Source organism: Pogona vitticeps, chromosome 4, assembly GCF_051106095.1.
Source record: "Pogona vitticeps strain Pit_001003342236 chromosome 4, PviZW2.1, whole genome shotgun sequence".
In the NCBI taxonomy this organism is placed as follows: Eukaryota; Metazoa; Chordata; class Lepidosauria; order Squamata; family Agamidae; genus Pogona; species Pogona vitticeps.
Genome location: NC_135786.1, coordinates 135,350,976 through 135,369,790, shown reverse-complemented (window position 1 = coordinate 135,369,790; position 18,815 = coordinate 135,350,976). Strand labels below are relative to the sequence as shown.

Sequence of the window (18,815 nt, the reverse complement as noted above, 5' to 3'; positions counted from 1 at the left end):
GATCAGACGGTCGGCGACGCATGCGCAGATTCCACCCACCGAGCACTCTCGCGAGAAGAGAAACGAGAGTGGTCGGCAGGGGAAACTCGTTGCTGGTGTTGTCCACGCGGGTTTCTTTCTTCCCTCCTTGCCGTTCGTCGGGCCTTCGCCTCCTTCCCATCTCCTCCCGTCGCCACCATGTCGGCCATGGGGACGTTGGCGTTTGACGAGTACGGGAGGCCGTTCCTCATCCTGAAGGACCAGGAGCGGAAAACCCGCAGTACCGGAATAGAGGCCCTCAAGGTAAGCCCTGGGGCGGGGAAAGAACGGGGCTTGGGGAGGGGCCGCCGGGCCTTGCCGCCGGGCTGGGGCGGTGGCGGGTCCTGAGCGTCTCTTGAGAGGACCCGGAGCCGAGTTCGGCGGTCCTTTCGCACCTTCCCCCCCCCGCTCTCCCCACCCTTCCCTTGCAGCCCCATTCCATGTTTCCTCTCCATCAGGCCGAAGGTTCCTCCATGCGACGTTGGCTGTGTCACTTCAGGGTTGGATAGGTGCCCTTTTAGTACAGTGTGCTAAAAATGGCATTTTCAAAGGGGGTTTAATATTATTTAAAAATGATATTACCCCTCCTTGTAAGTTAAGTGGCACACGATCCTTTGTACTGTTTCCCGACCCTGCCAACTTAATTCTGCAGGTGGTGCCGAATGAGGCTGCAAAATTGCCATATTCAAGTTAGGGTGATGATGATGCATCTGAGTTCTGGATAGGTTTGAAGAATCAGATCAGATATACGCTCTGTTAACTTCCCAAACATAAATTTGCATGGGAACTCTTGTGTTTTCAAGTTTAATATTCGTTACAGATGGGTTTTTAAAAATTACTATAAATTGCTTTGAAGAAGGTTAATTTAAAAAGCATTATTCAAATGCTGTGGAACAGATATACACACTGTGTTTGAAGCCAGCCTCACAGTGCAGCTTATTACTGCCATCAACATTACAAGTGGTGCCTCGCTAGATGATGATAATCCATTCCACTGAAATCGCTATTTAGCGAAATCATTATCTAGCGAAAAGCATTTCCCCATTGGAATGCATTGAAATCTGTTTAATGCGTTCCAATGGGGAAGAATCTTGGTTGTCTAGCGAAGATCGCCATAGGAAAGCCAGTTTGCGAACCGCCGATCAGCTGTTTAAATCGCTGTCTTGCGAAGCTTAGGTCCCGAAAAGGCCTGTTTTATGAGCGCGGAGGAAGCTGTCAAAATCGTTGTCTAGGGAAAATCAGTTTGCGAAGCAGGGACCAAACATTGTCCAGCGAAATTCCCACATAGGAATCGCTGCTTTGCGAATCACTATAGCAATCACAAAAAGTCAATGTCTAGCGAAAAAACTGTCATGCAGGGTAACTGTCTAGCGAGGCACCACTGTATAAACCTAGTATTGGCCTATTTAGTAGGATTGCTGTAATGATTGCTTTAATTATGTTCAAACACAGTATCTACAGGAAAGTGTTCTATAGTCATTTAATATTATTATATGTTTTTGCTACTTCAGCTATCCTTCTCCAGCTTGGAGTCCTCCAGATACTTCAGATACAACATCCATATCTGACCATTGATGGCTGTGGCTGGTCTCAAACTCCTGAGAGTACCAAGTTGTAGAAGCCTATCTTAAACATTCTAATAATATTTAAATAATGTGCTTTGGATCTCTTGGGTTAAATATCAGAAATAATGTAAGGGCGGGGTGATAGGATTCAGTGATACCTTGTACAGAGGTTTAAAATATGACATTAAAGACCACAAAGCAACTGAAGCTGCCTTGTATTAGCGTGGTCTGCAGTGTTGCTGTAAAGATCTTTAATATTTTGGCAGTGCAATATTGTATAGTAATTAACAGGCCTGGCTCATTCTAGTTTATTTTGAAATAAACAGCATGCTAAATAAGAAGCCTGTCTATTCTTGCTTTGTGCAATTATGAAAAAAACTAAGTGGCAAGAACTAATGTTGGATGAGATCCTAACCTTGATAGACCTTGGTTTGTTGCTCCCCAGAAGCCAAGATTTGTAAAACAGCACTAACCATAGGTTTGTTGCTGGATTATAAATTTCTAATATATTTAGGAGTTATCAAAGCAGCAGCAAAGGTTTCAACTCCATGGTAAATTAACGCAAAATAGCTTATGCCAGAATTATTCCCTTACTGAAAGGCAAGAGGCTGAAGCTCAATGATAAAACATATGGTTTATGTATAAAAGATTCCAGGTTTGCGGTCTGAGGTAGGACTGGGAAAAAAAACTTCTCTGAAACTCTAGAAGACTGCTGCCAGGCTGTGCAGGCAGAACTAATGCTTTATCTCTTCTGACTTCACACTCAATTTAACAGATGCTACCTTCTATCTTTCTGCTTAAGGTCTTCCTTAAAAATGTTTAAGATAGGCTTCTACAACTTGGTACTCTCAAAAAGTTTGAGAGCTTTCTCAAATTACCTAGTTTCTTGTTTCTTTTATATTTTTATCTTCTTGAGGTTTTAGTTCATATTTCTACTTCATTTATTAATTATTTAATTTTTCCTTGCATCCAACTTCTTTTTGACCAATGCAGTTCATGCATTTTTTGCTACCATCTGATCTAGATCACTAACCTTTAAATCAGAATCATACATATGACTTCATACTGCAGATTATTTTCAGAGTACGAGTTTATTGAAGATTTCAAATCATTTTGGAATATTGTAGGAAAGATTCTCCATATTGGAGATGTAAAATGTTTTGCCTTTAGTTTCTAGTGCAGGCTTGACTGTTCAGTTAACACTCTGTGGAATAAATTCCTTCCTCATGTACATAAGTTCAATGTGTAAAATGCTAAAGAAAAAAATACTGGTTGAAATATTGTTACTTAGTGTAGTAAGCTTATGGAGGGTTTGACTTCATAAATACACACTAATTCAGTGGGCTTATTCTAGTTGTGACTTCCTATGCTAAACAACAGGGTTTTAGCTAATGTGGCTGTGATACTTGAATTCAGTGTCACACTTATGCTGCAGTGTTAAGAGTAAAAAATTTCTTCCACTCCCTTGGAGCCTTCACTGCTTCTTAGAAACTGCTTCTAGTGCAGTGCTGGGGCTGCAAGTATGGAGGGGACGTCAGCCCATCTTCCAGTTCTGGCGATAGAAAAAGTACTGTCAATTAATGAGCTGCTGTGGACCCAGATTTAATAGAACAAGGCACAGGATTGTCTTTGAAAAATTTCTGTCAGTGGCATGACTGGAAAATATTTTGATATTTGTGAAAGTTTTAATTCTTTACTTGTGTTTATTATAGTCTCACATAATGGCAGCCAAGGCAGTAGCCAATACACTCAGAACTTCACTTGGGCCCAATGGTGAGTGTACTTATTTTATGATGTACATGTATAAGCTTTGGGGTTTTAAGAGCTATTTGTATTGATGCTGCTCTTTAAATGTTTCTTGCAGGCCTTGATAAAATGATGGTTGACAAGGATGGTGAGGTAACTGTGACAAATGATGGTGCCACCATCTTAAATATGATGGATGTGGATCATCAGATTGCTAAACTTATGGTTGAGCTGGCAAAATCCCAGGATGATGAGATTGGAGATGGAACCACAGGGGTTGTTGGTAAGTCTAGATTGAGTGGATGTATTATCATATTTTTTGGAAACTTCCAAAATGATTTCAGAGTCAATGGCTGGAATCCTGATGTCAAGTTATAATGTGCAACTTGGATGAGGTCTTCAGCCACAGCCATGCTGTGGCCATTCCAGGGAAATCAAAGGCTTCCTATTCCCTTTTCCCCCAGGTTCTGGAGATCCCTAGGGATCCTCTTCGTCCTGTGGAAGCTTTTAGGAACTACAGAATGGGAGAGAGAACTTTAATCCCTGAAAATGTATGCTGCTGATGGCATCATCCAAGTTGTGTTATATAACTTCTGCTACAAGATTCTGGCCAATATAAAATACACTAAATCTAAGCAGTGATTGTTAAACATTGTATGTATAGACTGTGATACTTGGATTGATATTTTAGGTACACTGGTAGTTCAAATAGTCTCTTGTTTCATCTTTGAAAGTTCAATGGGTAAAGCCTATTTGTTAGTCACAACTAGAGTAGATCAGCTGAATCAATTTTATTTATTTATTTATTTATTTATTTATTTATTTATTAGATTTCTATCCCGCCCTTTTAGACAGAGTCTACTCAATGAAGCATACTTAATTTTTGACTATAATGTTAATGTAAAGGGATATTAGCCAGTTGATTTTGTATAGTATTGTCTGCAATTCCACTCTAAAACTACATGAATTTAGAACTGATTCTGTAAAATGATTAGATTTGCTTAGTTAGAATAAATTCATTGTGGCTTTTACTCAGGTAAGTGTAAGAATGCAAGTGTTTAAAATTTAGTAGTATGTCTTACCACTGTTTTTAGATAGTTAAGTTCTTATATAGCAGTTCTGTGTTTTCATATGAGAACTCATATGAGTTTTCTTGGTTGTAGCAGGAAAATGATTTCTCTGGTCAAGTATGTTTCTGTAAATTAAAAGAAAGAGTCAGTTGCCTTCTATTAAACTGCTGGTGTTCTAATAATGAAGTTGCCGGAGCAGATACAGCATTTTTCATTATAACTGTGTCCCTAGTTCTTGCAGGTGCATTATTGGAACAGGCAGAGCACTTACTGGATCGTGGTATTCATCCTGTAAGAATAGCAGATGGTTATGAACAAGCTGCTCGCATTGCCATTGAGCACCTGGACAAGATCAGTGATAGTTTTCCAGTTGATACACAGAATACTGAACCCCTCATTCAGACAGCAAAGACAACTCTGGGCTCTAAAGTGTAAGTCCATGTTTGTTTTTAAAATAATCCCAGGAATTAATATATCTTGAAATTAATTATTGATTTCATTAGTCAATGGAAAAATAAATAGCTCCCAAAGAAAAATGGTACAATCCATGTTCCAGTGGGAATACATGAAATATTAAATATTGAAGTACGTGTTATTTTCATCATGCTCTTTTTCGGTTTCTTGACAGAGAACACAGTAGAAATAGTGTGCATGTCATATCAAAGTGTCCTTTTTTAAAAAAAAATTAATTTGCTTATATCAATTATGAGGAAAAGCAGTCAGTTTCTCTGCAAGTTCTATTGTTTCAGTGGACTTACTCTAATTGTGACTTACTTCACTAAGCAACAGGATTTCAGCCATTGATGCCATGAAAGTGGGGGCAAAGTAATGGTTATAGCTCCTTGAAAGCATATGCCTCCTCTGCTTGTTTGTTCATCCACTCACTGGGTGATGTACCGGAAAGAAGTAATCCAATACATTCCAGCCCCCCCGCCCCGTCTTGCAATCCAGATGAATTATGCTATTAAGCAAGTGAGGAGATAGCTGCACCATTTTCAGTCATCTCTTGTTGCTTTGTTCAGAGAACAAGCCAGGCAAGCAGTATAGCACAATGGGTGCAATCCATCTTGTTACACAGTACTGAGTGAGCAAGAGAGAAGAAGCAGAAGCTGTCACAACTTTCACTTGCCTGCATGTTTTCCTTCCTAAAAGTGGAAGAGGTTGGAGAACAGAGTGCCGGTTCAGGAGTGCTTCCAGAGCAAGAGCAGCCCGTTTGTTATTTTCTAGCCTTTCCTACAGGACAGCATATTGACAGCTCCTCACAGATGACAGTTTTGGATCATTTGTCCTTTTGGAATAAAAATTGCTGAGCTAAATAAGACTTTTCAAAAAATCCCTGAAGTTCTTAAACCTAGCATGAGTTTACTGCGGCATAGTTTAAAGATGTATTGATAGTATAGATTTTAGTTTTTCAAGGAGATGTTAGGGTGTTATAACATTCAGACTTTTTTGGTTTTGTTCTATGCCCTGTTTATTCTGAAGCAAATCTTTCTCATTTAGAATTAACCGTTGCCACAGACAAATGGCAGAAATAGCTGTAAATGCAATTCTGACTGTGGCAGACATGGAACGCAGAGATGTTGATTTTGAGCTAATCAAAGTTCAAGGCAAAGTTGGTGGTAGATTGGAGGACACCCAGCTGGTAAAAGGTGTGATTGTGGATAAAGACTTCAGTCATCCACAGATGCCTAAAGTAAGTGATTATTTTGGTTCATGGTGGGATGTATGCTTGTAATAGAGGTAACTACAGTGGTGCCCCGCATAGCGAGGTTAATCCGTTCCGGATTAACCCTCGCTATGTGAAATAGTCGCTAAACGGAACGTAAAAGCCCATTGGAATGCATTAAACATCGTTTAATGCATTCCAGTGGGCCCTAAACTTACCATTCAGCGAAGTTTCCTCCATAGCGGCAGCCATTTTCGCGCCCTTGGTAAGCGAGGGGAGGGCGCGCAAACGCTGCGCGCGGCCATTTCGGCTGTCCGGCGGCCATTTTGGAACCGCCTAACAGCTGATCGCCCAACTCTGTGGGAGGCTTGGGGGGCGGTGGCAAGAGGAGGAGAAGAGGGAAAGTGGGAGGAGGACGTGCGAGTGCGCGGCTTCCCTGCCTCGCCGCCTGCCTTCCTCCCTGGGGGCGTCAGGAGAAGTATGAGGAGGAAGAGGGAAAGCGGGGGGTGGCGAGCGAGCGCCGTTTCCCTCCCTCCATCTGCCTGCCTGCCCGCTGGCGTTTCTCCCCGCCAGTGGCAGGAGAGGGAGGAGGAGGAGGAGGAAGAGGGAAAGCGGGAAAGGACGAGGAGGAATAGGGAAAGCGGGGGGTGGTGAGCGAGCGAGCGCCGTTTCCCTCCCTCCATCTGCCTGCCTGCCCGCCTGCGTTCCTCCCCGGCCAGCGCGGCCCCGCATCACTCTCGCTGCGGCGGCGGCTCCTTCCTGGCACCCGTCTTTGGTAAGCAAGTTTTTTCCATAGGGACCGACGCTATGCCTCCGCATTAGCGATCCCGGAAAAAGGATCGCTATGTGGATTCGTCGTTATACGGTGCGCTTGTTATGCGAGGCACCACTGTATATATTTTGTTTCTCTGATGCTGTTTATTTCATCATCTTAATTATTTTTGAAAATCACATTTTATGTATGAGAAAAATTCTAGTCATTAAGAATCAAAGATCTGCTGCCTATTTAAAATTTATCTTTTTTTCCCTCTAGGAAGTTAAAAATGCTAAAATAGCAATTCTTACTTGCCCATTTGAGCCTCCTAAGCCAAAAACTAAGCATAAGCTTGATGTTGCATCTGTGGAAGACTACAGAGCATTGCAGCAATATGAAAAGGATAAGTTCAATGAGATGGTGAAACAGGTTGGAATGATTCATACTTGTTTTGATGTGCTTGCTTATATGCCGAACAAACCCATTTGTACATTGCCATGAATGTCAGTAGATATTATTCTTAGTTTTTATGATAATTAATACTTGAATAATACTTTTCATAATATTTACCCAATATGGTGGTGTGGGTAACTCAGGAGACCTGCGTTTGAAACCCCATTTGGCCAGACCACTCCTTAAATATCTCATTTGCCTTGAAAGACCTGTTAGAGTGTCTATAAGTTGGTTTTGACTTGATGGCATGTAATGGTATTTCTTATGTAACAGGGACTTTTGTAGTAAGAGATATGGATTACATTCTGAAAATAGTGCTCCCTGGCTATCCAAATCTTGCATCAGGAAAGGCTATTATTGCTTATAAAATATTATTTTAATACATTTGTCTAATATGTTTCTGTAAGAGGAGAGTGTTCTGCAGGACGCTATAATTCCTGTACCTGACAGTGCTAAAAGGAAATTAAATTACATTGATTAAATTTCAAATGTGGTCGGCTTGCCCATGCGAAATGTAAATCTAGATGGTTTCTCATCACTGTAGATTTTTCTGATTTATGCCAGGTAATTCATGATGTGATAATATTGTCATTATTGTTCTCTAAAGGGGAAGTGCTTCAGCATTCCACCTAAACTGCTCTCAGCATTTATAAAGGAAGAGCTAAGATAGAAGTAAAATAAATTTATGTATCTTCAGATCAAAGACACAGGTGCGAACCTAGCCATTTGCCAGTGGGGATTTGATGATGAGGCTAACCACTTGCTGCTTCAAAATGAGCTGCCTGCTGTTCGCTGGGTTGGTGGCCCTGAAATAGAAGTAAGTATGAATCCTTCACTACTCTGTTTCTTTGCATAAGGCTTCCTCTTTGTCATGGTTTTATTTGATTGCTTTCAGCTTATTGCCATTGCAACTGGAGGCCGCATTGTACCTCGTTTCTGTGAGCTCACCCCTGAAAAACTAGGATTTGCTGGCATTGTCAGAGAAATCTCATTTGGAACAACAAAGGACAAAATGCTCATAATTGAAGAATGCCAGAATTCCAGAGCTGTGACCATCTTCATTAGAGGTGGAAATAAAATGGTGAGTGAATTGATTTCATTGGGTACTTTTTCCAGCAATTGTTTACTAGCTTGTTAAATATATTTATGGTTTTTTTTCTTTGATTGCCTTAGTGTGAGTTCCTTCGTTGCAGCAAGAAGTGCATTCATCTGTATTAATATGCACGTCCAGCTTTTAGAATTGGCAACCTATGAAATGTATTCAGAATTCAGGAAAAGTTCATGGCAGAGCATTAGAGAGTGGATTATTGTTTTAATCAGTAGGCTGGCCTTTCTCTCAATAAAATATGGCACACAGTTAGCAGGGAAAGTATGATGATGTGCTCAGTAGAAGAATTGTTCTCTTGGATGCCACTTGTATTAAAAGCACAACAGTTCCCTTGCTATTCACTTCATTGAGTTTATGTGTGTATATAATATGTTTGTAGGATTTTAAGAACCCATTTATCTGAATGGGGGGGTTGTCTGGATAGTGACTTAAAAATTCTGTTCTAAAGTGGATAGACTAAACTTTCTTTGGTACTTGAAAATGCGTATTCATGAGGTAAAGTTACGTTGAACTTGAATTTCCCTCTGTAGATGGAAAAAGAATGTTAGAGAGTCTTTCCTTTCCGCTCTTCATGGATTCTTGCAGAGAGAGTTTAACAAAATGATTATGACTTGGACTAGATCTGGATCATGGCCCTGGGTGGGCCAGCTCAGGCCTATGTTGCTGTTAGAAAAAGTATCTGTCCTGGTACTTGCTGGGAGTTCCAACAGAAAAGAGGCCTGAGCTAGGCCTAGCCTGGGCCAGGAGGCCTTCCAGCCTAGACTTCTTCCACTTGAGTACAGTTTTGGCATCTCTCTGGCAAGTGGAACTCCCAAAATGGAGAATTCTAGGATTTAAAGTCCAAACAGAAACAAATGAATATGCTTGCTTGCTGTACACAAGACCCTAATTAGTAGGTCCTGTTTCTCTTGTTCCCAGCTGAAACTTCCACCCTCTTAATATAGATTAGTTTAAGTCTCTTCATCACTTAATTGACTTCCTTAATTTTTATATTAAGTACATTCCTTATTTAAATTTAGCCTTGTTTTTAGCTGCCAATATCCCTTAACAACTGCATGCATTTCAAAAAGATTGTTGCATTTCTCATGGCCCAGAGTGCCATCAGTGCCAAGATAAATAGCTACCAATTTGTGATGTAGAATAACAATGTTAGCAGGCTCTTCTATTGCTTTAATCTAATTAATTTGCCATTACCTAGTTTCATCCCTACATACAAATTATTTTGGGTGTACCAAGGCTAGTTTGTATTTTAGAGGATTGTGACCATGGTCTTTTGGAAAATTTGGTTTAGCCTGGTTTTCTTAGAAGTTTGATATAGCCTTTTCCTTATGTGCATCTGTAATTGCCTTTTGTGATTAGATAATTGAAGAAGCTAAACGGTCTCTTCATGATGCATTGTGCGTGATCAGAAATCTTGTCCGTGATAACCGCATTGTTTATGGTGGAGGTGCTTCGGAGATTTCTTGTGCCCTGGCTGTTAGTGAAACTGCAGATAAGGTAAAAGAAAAGATATGTGTTATACTTAATAACTTTTGATTCTACAAATCCAAAACTAAATGCTGAAATACTATAGTGTGCATTCTATTTTGCTTCTGCTCATAGTTTATGGTGAAACACCAGCAAATAGCAGCACTGTACTTTTCTTCAGTATATTGTAGTTATATCAGTTTTATGCTTGTAGTTTACTGGGGTGGATTGTTCCATGGGCTGATTAAAAAAAAACTTGCAGTAACGTCATTAACTGTAGATTTCTTTCTGTAAAGTAGAGGCTCTTAGTCTTGTGCCTCCAGATGTTCTTGGCCTGTAACTCTCAGAGATTTTCTCCCCAACTGTGCTGGCATGGGCACAAGAGACTCGGGGTTGGGAACCACTGCTGTAAAGAAAATGTTTTATATAGTTCCATGCAAAATATCTTCAAAATATTGTTATTTAGTTCCAGCTAATCACTAGTGTAGAACGAACGTGGAACATGTAGATTTGAACAGAATCATGAGTATTCAGTCATACTGTTGAGTCAGTTGCTTTGGATCAATGCAGTAGGGCCCGTCTATCAGTATCTGCTAATTCATTTATCCACTGGCTGAAAATACTAAATAAAACACTCTAGAAATACTTATTTATATATATTTCCAGGGTATATTTACTAGAACTGGCCATTAGAGGGAGCCAAAGACCATGCAATGTATAGCAATCAACATCACCGTGTTTTTTAGCATCTGCAAGGGAGCTTGGAACCAACCCCCAACAGATACTGCAGTCTTACTGTATTTTTTTTTCTGTGCCTCTCACTTAGATACTTCACAAGAGGGATAAAATGCTGGATGGCTTGAAGGGAACCACAGATTCCTTAGAAGGGAATAGAATAAAACTGAAAACTGCTAGATGGGATGGAACTGAATTTATGTTGCAAACCATTTTGGGTGTGCTATGTAGTGATTGTACAAAAATTTTGAACATCTTTGCAGCAGTGATGAGTATAGTTCAGTAATATGCCATGTCAAACATCTAAATAGTTGCTTCCTTACAAGATTAAAGATTATGTTGTATTGAGGATTTAGTTTTAATTAGAATTTGTTTTATATTGGACTAAAGAAAATTACTTTTTCCCATTTATCCATGCTTTGAAGATTTTGTATTTTTAATATACCAAAGCATTACATAGTGTATCATTGATAGGAATGACTCATAAGGGGTAGATTTTTGTAAATAAGAAAAATCCAGTTAGTGTTTCCTTTCTCTTTAAAATTTATGTGTCTCTGTTAAAACTTCAAACTGTAAAATAATATTTGTTCTGACCCATAGAAACTGAGTTTTCATATTTACTCTCATAGTGTCCGTCATTGGAGCAGTATGCCATGAGGGCTTTTGCTGATGCTCTAGAAGTTATTCCAATGGCACTTGCTGAGAACAGTGGTATGAATCCCATTCAAACCATGACAGCGGTGCGAGCTCGACAAGTGAAAGAAAGCAACTCTGCTCTGGGCATTGATTGCTTACGCAAAGGGACAAATGGTAAGAGCTTGGATATGCTAGGAATACTGGCGTTATCTTTCTATACATGCCAGTGAAGATAATAGTTTTAATAAGACCTGTAGTGTGCATGGTTATGCAGAAACTAATGCATGAATGTCCTTATTATTCTGTGCTTGCTTTTCCTTCTCAAGTAAAAGGGTTGATAGAGCTCTTCAAATGGATGTACTGTAATAAAATGGCAGGTTATCCTGGCTTTTTTATTTCATTCATCAACCTATTTGCCAAATGATAGCTTGATTTTCCAGATGACAGTTCTTTTCTGATGTATTTAATTTCCATGCCAGTTGATAACTTGTGAGTATACTGAGGCTGCTACCCAGATAATTGCCAGATCAGATAATCTAGTCGGCAAAAATGAAACAGATTAGAAGTTGCAGAAAGTTATCAGAGATTCCCCCCCCCCCAAAACAGGGATCAACCTCAGCAATACATGGAGGAGATTGCAGTCTCATGTCATGTTCTCTTTATGATCTTCCTAGCTGACTGTTAATAAAAATGCATTAGTTTGAATGCTCAGGGAGATCACTATTCCTATCATTCAGAAAAATAAAGAATCATCCTTTTTAAAAACCAAAACAATTTGGTAAAGTTCCCTGCATATAACAGGACATTTTGATTTTGGCACTATTTAAAATACTATGGCATAGATCTTAAACAGGCAATCACATAAGTAGATAGGTGCAGGTGCTGAGATTCAGGGTTTTGTGTTCTTTATTTTTTGTGCTTTGTTGGAGAAACGTTTGATTTTTTTTATCGTGAGTGAGCACATCTTATTTTAAGTATTCTTTTCTTTACAGATATGAAGGAACAACATGTCATAGAAACTTTAATTGGCAAAAAACAACAAATATCTCTGGCCACCCAGATGGTTAGAATGATTCTGAAGATTGATGATATTCGCAAACCTGGTGAAACTGAAGAATAAAAATATAAAACCTGAAATGTAACTTCAATGGGCCCATCAACAGGATTCCAATTAAAATAGGTTGCTTTTGATATACTGATTTAGGTCAATAAATTACTGTTGTGGTTTCAGTGCTCCTTCAGAAGTTTCATTGTGCATTTACTAAGATACACTGTATTTATGCTTCACTTATAAACTGGTTCTGTGAAAAGATAAAGCTTGAATTATTCACATGCTTTTTTGTCTTCTATCAGTGTGTAATGTCTTAATGCTGATAATACAGAACCCAGTTTACAGTAATTAATACAGTAACTGCCTCTCTATCTGATTTTGGGGTCTTACTGTAACATATACTGGAAGGCATTTATAGCTTTGTAACCTTCCTAATTATAGAAGTCAAAACATGGGGATTTCAGAAAGTCAGTGAGACAAGGTGCTTGTGGAAAAGTTGGTTCACAGCTAGGGTATCATAAATAAAATGAGGCTTGGGTCCTTCGTTTTGCCACAAACTCCTACAATCTCAATATGTTGCCCAGTCTTAGAAGATTTATATATGAGTAATATGGCACATTTGGACATAGAAAAGTTCCAGTGATGATCTGGCCTCCTAACCTGGAATTGATAGGTATTGTTACTGTCTCTTGTCACTTTTCACAACTGGTATAAATATTGTATGAATTGACAGATTCATGTCAACACAAAAAATTCAGTTTCAAATATCCTTTTCTTTCAGAAATGTACATACTCCTTATATAAATGTCCTAGGCCATCTCCAATCTATATAAATACCAATCTATCTTATTTTTAGGTTGGTGCATTTAGCTTCCAAATCAAGGTACTCACATTGCCTAAGGTCGCTGTTAGGACATGCAAGAAAGTATTTTAAAACTGAGTTCAATGTTAGAGTCAGCTATGCTCTCATCTAGGATGCTCCACTTCATTATACATATTCTGGCTTTCCTTAACATTCCCTAATAAGTACTCAGTATTGTACAAGTATTGAGCATTTTCAGTCATTATTCAGCCAGTTGTGCATGTTCACACATAGATACAGAGCATCCTGATGTCTCCCTCTTTTATTGGTAGCTCATTTAGACTACAGTCTGGTCATCACATACCACTTGTGTTTTCTATTACAAGGAGTGATGGTGCCTTTCTAAGATGAAACCTGCCTGCTTCAAAAATCAAACTCTGTTTGCAATTCAGGCTTTAAAAGCTCTGGGGACTTAAAATTACATGAAATAGGGATGCCTTTGTGATGAAACCCATGCTCTGTCTTTAGGAAAACTCAAAGAATTTTTCTCTCCAGTTCAAAAAAATGTTGGGTAGGAGGCTCAGAATGACTTAACCATGAAAGTTATTGTTATAATAATGAGAGACAGCAGTGGACTGAATGAATCAATGGTTTGAGTGTGTAAGCTGTGCATAATCATGTTTATATAACTCCTGTTCATGATTCTCTGGTTTCCTTTAGCCATTTGGAAATATTTAGATAAAGAGTTGTTCCATCTAGTTCTAGCACATAGCAAACCACATCCCACTAGCCCTCAAGTATTTCAACTGATCAACGCTGATTTACAGAACATTAAAACCACCTGCCTAATATTGTGTAGGTCCCCTCATGCTGCCAAAGCAGCTCTGATGTATCATGACATGAACTTCACAAGACCTCTGAACATATTCTGTGGTATCTCACATGAAGATATTTAGCAGTAGATCCTTTAAGTCCAGCAAGTTGCAAGGTGGGATCTCCATGAATCAGATTTGGTGTTCCAGCACATGTCCCATAGATGCTCAATCAGATTGAGATTTGGGGAATTTGGAGGCCAAGGGAACACTTTGAACTCTTTGTCATGTTTCTCAAACCATTCCTGAACAATTTTTGCAGTGTGGCAGGGTGCATTATCCTGCTGAAAGAGGCCAGTGGCATCAGGGTACACCATGACCATGAAGTACGTGATCTGTCACAATCTCAACGTAGGTGGTACGTGTCAAAGTAACATCCACATGAATGCCAGGACCCAACATTTCCCAGCAGAACGTTGCCCAGAGTTGCCTCCGTTGGCCTGCTTTCTTCATAAAATCAGAATAATGAAGTTGGATGGGACCTACAAGGCCATCAAGTCCAATCCCCTGCTCGATACAGGAATACAAATCAAATGATATCTGCGGGGTGGTTTTCTACATTTCTCTTGTATGCCTCCAGTGTTGGAGAACTCACCACCTCTCGAGGTACAGTGAGAGAACTTAATCCGTATTGGAAGGCGGTTCTCAAGTCAAAAAGTCTGTAAATCAAGTCTCCATTGACCTACAGTGCATTGAAAACTGATTAATCCCGTAACATGCCGTTTTTGTTCCATTTTGGTTTTTTTCTGGTCTGTAAGTCAAATCTCAGTCTGCAAGTCAAACCTAAATTTTGCGGCCAGAGAAGTCTGTAACTCAAAAAGTCTGTAAGTCAAGCCGTCTGTAAGTCGAGGGTCCACTGTAACTGGTTCCACTTGTGCATTGCTCTAAAAGTTTTTCCTGAAATTCTATTGAAATCTTGCTTCTTGTAACTTGAGCCCATTATTGAGTGTCTTGCATTCTGGGATGATCAAGAACAGATCCTGCCCATCTGTGTGACAGCCTTTCAACCTTTTTTACTGAATTGATTGGTGAAGCTTTAACTTGACTGCTTTAGAGCCTCTATTACAACTTCTACTTTAGAAATTACATAAGGAACACAACGTAATATTAAGGATCTTGGTGATCAGTATCAAGTTACAAATATTGGCTAAGCGCAACAGTAGAGTTCATCCATAGTGCCACAGTCACAGACCTAAATGCATTTTCCAAACCTCTCATCTAATGCAGTACTGATAATAATTCAATGCCTAATATTATTTTGCCTAGCACTAAAGTCATTTATTCTCAATTAGTAAAATATTATTTAGAGCATTAAAACAAATTACTTTCCCAATAAGAGTAATTCCCTTGAGGAAACAGTTTTTGTAGCTCACAGAGGTCTAAAACAGTTACACAAAAGCTCTTGTAGATGAGAGCACTTCATTAGATTAATAATTTTGAATGTTTTGTGACATCTTGTCAGTATTTAAAATGAAGTATGACTTTGCCTTTTTCTACAGTAAACTAACACTATTGTCTCTTTAGAATTAACTTAAGCTGTGTCTATTCAGTCTAATAGTAATTGACTCAAATTTTAATAGATTGTATAATTCACTTTGTTCCAATGTAGAAGTGTCATGAATTTAATCAGTACTTAATATTTATCCACTCTGACACCTAAGATGGGGGAGGATATGTTTTTGTGATATATGGGGAAAGTGTAAATTACAGTGTAGATGTTTAAATTCCTCTGTTTACATTAAAGAGTATTTAGTATTATTTCTTCGTTCATTTGTGAAATCAGTATATTAGATTTCCAGCAGTGCTAATTAAATTGATACATACTATTCAGCCAACTGTACATCTATTGAATTTGATGTATTTGTAGAAATTAATTTATGTTGTAGCTCACTCAACTGCAATGTACAAAGCAGTTGCAGCTTTGGTTTCTATGTAAGATTATACCTTGTGCTTGATTGCAAGACTTCTCTTGAATATGAATCAGTGGGTTGGATATATATGTAGAATAACAAACAACTATGACTACTACTTAGGTTTTCGGTTAAAACATATCTGTTATATAATACCTGTCAACGTTTTTATAATTTTGATTGACTGTACCTGGTATTTTTGAATAATGATGATGATAAATTGGGGTCCTTATCAACTCTGACATAATTTTCAGCCTAGAAATCTAGGAGTCTAGACATAGGCTGTGTTCTTAAATCACATTTCTTTCATTTAATGCAGGGACATATACAGTCATAATAAGCAAGGAAAGTATGTGTGTCTCATTTTCTCCAAACAAAGCTTCAATTACCCTGATATATTAAGTCCATCACTAATTTTTTTTGAATATCTGGTTCACTGCAGATAAAATATTGACACGACTTGAACCATATTTGTGGTTCTGCTCCACAATGGAATAGAAAGGATCCTGGATTCCAGGATAATGGGCTCCTACAACATTGTAGGCATTGCACCAATCAAAGGAAAATATTTGCATCCTCCTACTCCTCATCAAAGAGGCCTATGTGTCAAAATTTGATTTATTTGGGATATTTCAAGTTTCAGGATGGAGAACTAGCTCATTACCAATATGTTCACTGTTGGTATAAGAATGTTGACTAGCAGAACAAGTTAGGTAACCTGATGCCCTGTAGAAGTGAGCTACAGCTCCCAAAATTCCTGATCAGTGGAATAAACGCTAATGGGAGTCCTCCTGAACAGCTGGTGGGCACCAGGTTCACCACTTCTGAACTGCACTGGTGTGAACATTCTGTAGCTGCTCCAGCCCTAGGAACTTCTGTAACATCTGGCTGTGCTGATGTCAGAAAGGGAAGAGAACTAATAGTTTCTAGCTCACATTGTCACTGTGCCATGTGCATATATTCATTTGTTTTCTTTAATTGTTGTAAAGGGAACCCTGGCCCATCTGCTTGTTGATATTTTAACACTTCAGCCACCGGCCTGGTGTGGTTAATTTCTGGTGTCAGACACATTACTAGAAAGAGGTTTCAAAAGGTGTCAGGTCTAGATAGGGGCTGGAATGTTACTCTCAGCCCTAGTCTTGCTCCTCATCTTCACTATTTCTCTAGTCTTATGTTTACATTTACTGCATTGTGCTTTACCAAACTGTCACTCTGTTCTTAACAGAATGGCTGCCTTGTCCTCCATGAGTTATCTAACTTCTGTTCATAGTTAAACATGGATCCTTTTAATTCTATGATGCAACGTGTTCTAAAGGTCCGTTTATGTTTCTTTTCCCATTGCTCTGCTTAACAAGGGAGAGTAGATTTTTGTCTCTGTTTCTTATCATGCATTTTGCATTGTGAGGAAAAAGTTGTAATGAGCAGCAGAAAGTATTTTCTTCCCAGGGTCGACTTGCATTCTTTTCACTCTCCGATATGGATTGTACTGGCTATAAATTAGTTACAGATGTATTTTAGAAGATGAAGGAACTTGGGCCTTCTAAGAGTTGGACTCCCAGACAAATTGGCTTAAGGAAAGTCCCACATCCTCCTCAGTGACCCAAGTGTCACTGGAGTATGAACCATATAGCCCAGCACTTTCAGTATTATGCAATCAGGCATGCTATGTTGCATTTTTAATACTGTGAAGTTCAAAATTGTTTAGTGCTTCAAATCAGGCTCCCTGTAGACCCTGAAAGTGCCCTGAAATAAGTGAGAATAAACCTTGGACTGATGTCATATCTTGACTAGTTTCCTCACCATTTTTCATAGCCCACTAGTTATAATTGAATGCTTCACTTTCTTTTGTGTGAGGGGTCTATATATGTATACAGTATCTAAGTGTCCTATCGCAGTCCAGAACTGAGCCGTGCTAACCAATGCAACAGAGAATTTACATTCTGGAAGATTTGAAAGCGTGCTGCTTATATACCGCCCTATAGTGCTTCAAGCAAAGGTCTATGAGCCCAGCAGGCCAAAGCTGACTCTGGAAAGCAGAGGGGTGAAAAACTTAACTTCTTTCTTATTCAATCTGCTTCCGTGCCTCAGTGTTTTTAAAACAACCAACTCGAAAAGCAGGCTGTTTAGACGTACTGTTTGGTCTGCAGATCTCAACTAGCTGGCTTGGCCAAAGGAGCGCAATGACGGTAACTGGAGTCGAATGACATCCGGAAGAAGTCCACACTCCCCATGTCTGCTTTCTGGCTTGAGGCATGGTCATCTAAGACTGCTGGGACTTCACAGGGGGTGTGTGTCTATTACTGAGCGTTTCGGAAGTCGGACGGGTGGCACTGAACGGTCTTCAAGGCGTTGGCAGTTTGCCCCATGCCAATTTTGTCATCAAAGCAACCAACATGACTTTGACCCAACTCGGGGAGGCAGTGGAAGACACGAGGGCCTGCCGTGCTCTGGTCCATGGGGTCACGAAGAGTCGGACACGACTAAACGGCAGTGGTTCTTAACCTTTGTTACTCGGATATTTTTGAACTGCAACTCCCAGAAACCCCAGCCAGCACAGTTGGTGGTGAAGGCTTCTGGGAGTTGCAATCCAAAACTCCTGAGTAACCCAAGGTTAAGAACCAGTGGACTAAACGACAACAAAATTTTGTTAGGTTCCAGGCTCAACGGAACAGGGCCTTCCCTTCCACCCCATGCATGTCCTTTTTCAGCGGATCCGAAAATAGCGGTTGGAAAAAACCTATCAGGGCACGGTTCTGCTTTGTGGCTTCGTCCGGGCAGTCTTAACTTTCAGGCGGAACCAACCTGATTTTGGGCTTTAAGGCAGCGAAAAAGAAGAAAGAGTCACGATGGCTAATAAATGTGGAAGTGTGCCTAGAGAAGGAGCCGGGGAAATCAGGCGCCTGGACTGAGTAATTTTCTCCGTCTGTCTGATTCGCCTGAGTTTTGTTTCTCTCTCCTTCCC

At 39.6% G+C, this 18,815-nt stretch overlaps 1 protein-coding gene across 1 annotated transcript; it reads left to right on the top strand.

Moving 5' to 3' along the window:
• The first annotated feature begins 20 nt into the window (after positions 1 to 20).
• CCT5 (chaperonin containing TCP1 subunit 5) lies at positions 21 to 12,550 on the top strand. The gene is made up of 11 exons (XM_020812759.3): positions 21 to 282; positions 3,296 to 3,356; positions 3,448 to 3,612; positions 4,632 to 4,830; positions 5,900 to 6,092; positions 7,099 to 7,248; positions 7,970 to 8,089; positions 8,168 to 8,353; positions 9,740 to 9,877; positions 11,212 to 11,392; positions 12,211 to 12,550. The coding sequence occupies exons 1-11, from the start codon at positions 178 to 180 to the stop codon at positions 12,336 to 12,338; spliced, it is 1,626 nt and encodes a 541-aa protein (XP_020668418.2). The 5' UTR covers positions 21 to 177; the 3' UTR covers positions 12,339 to 12,550.
• Positions 12,551 to 18,815: the final 6,265 nt, after the last annotated feature.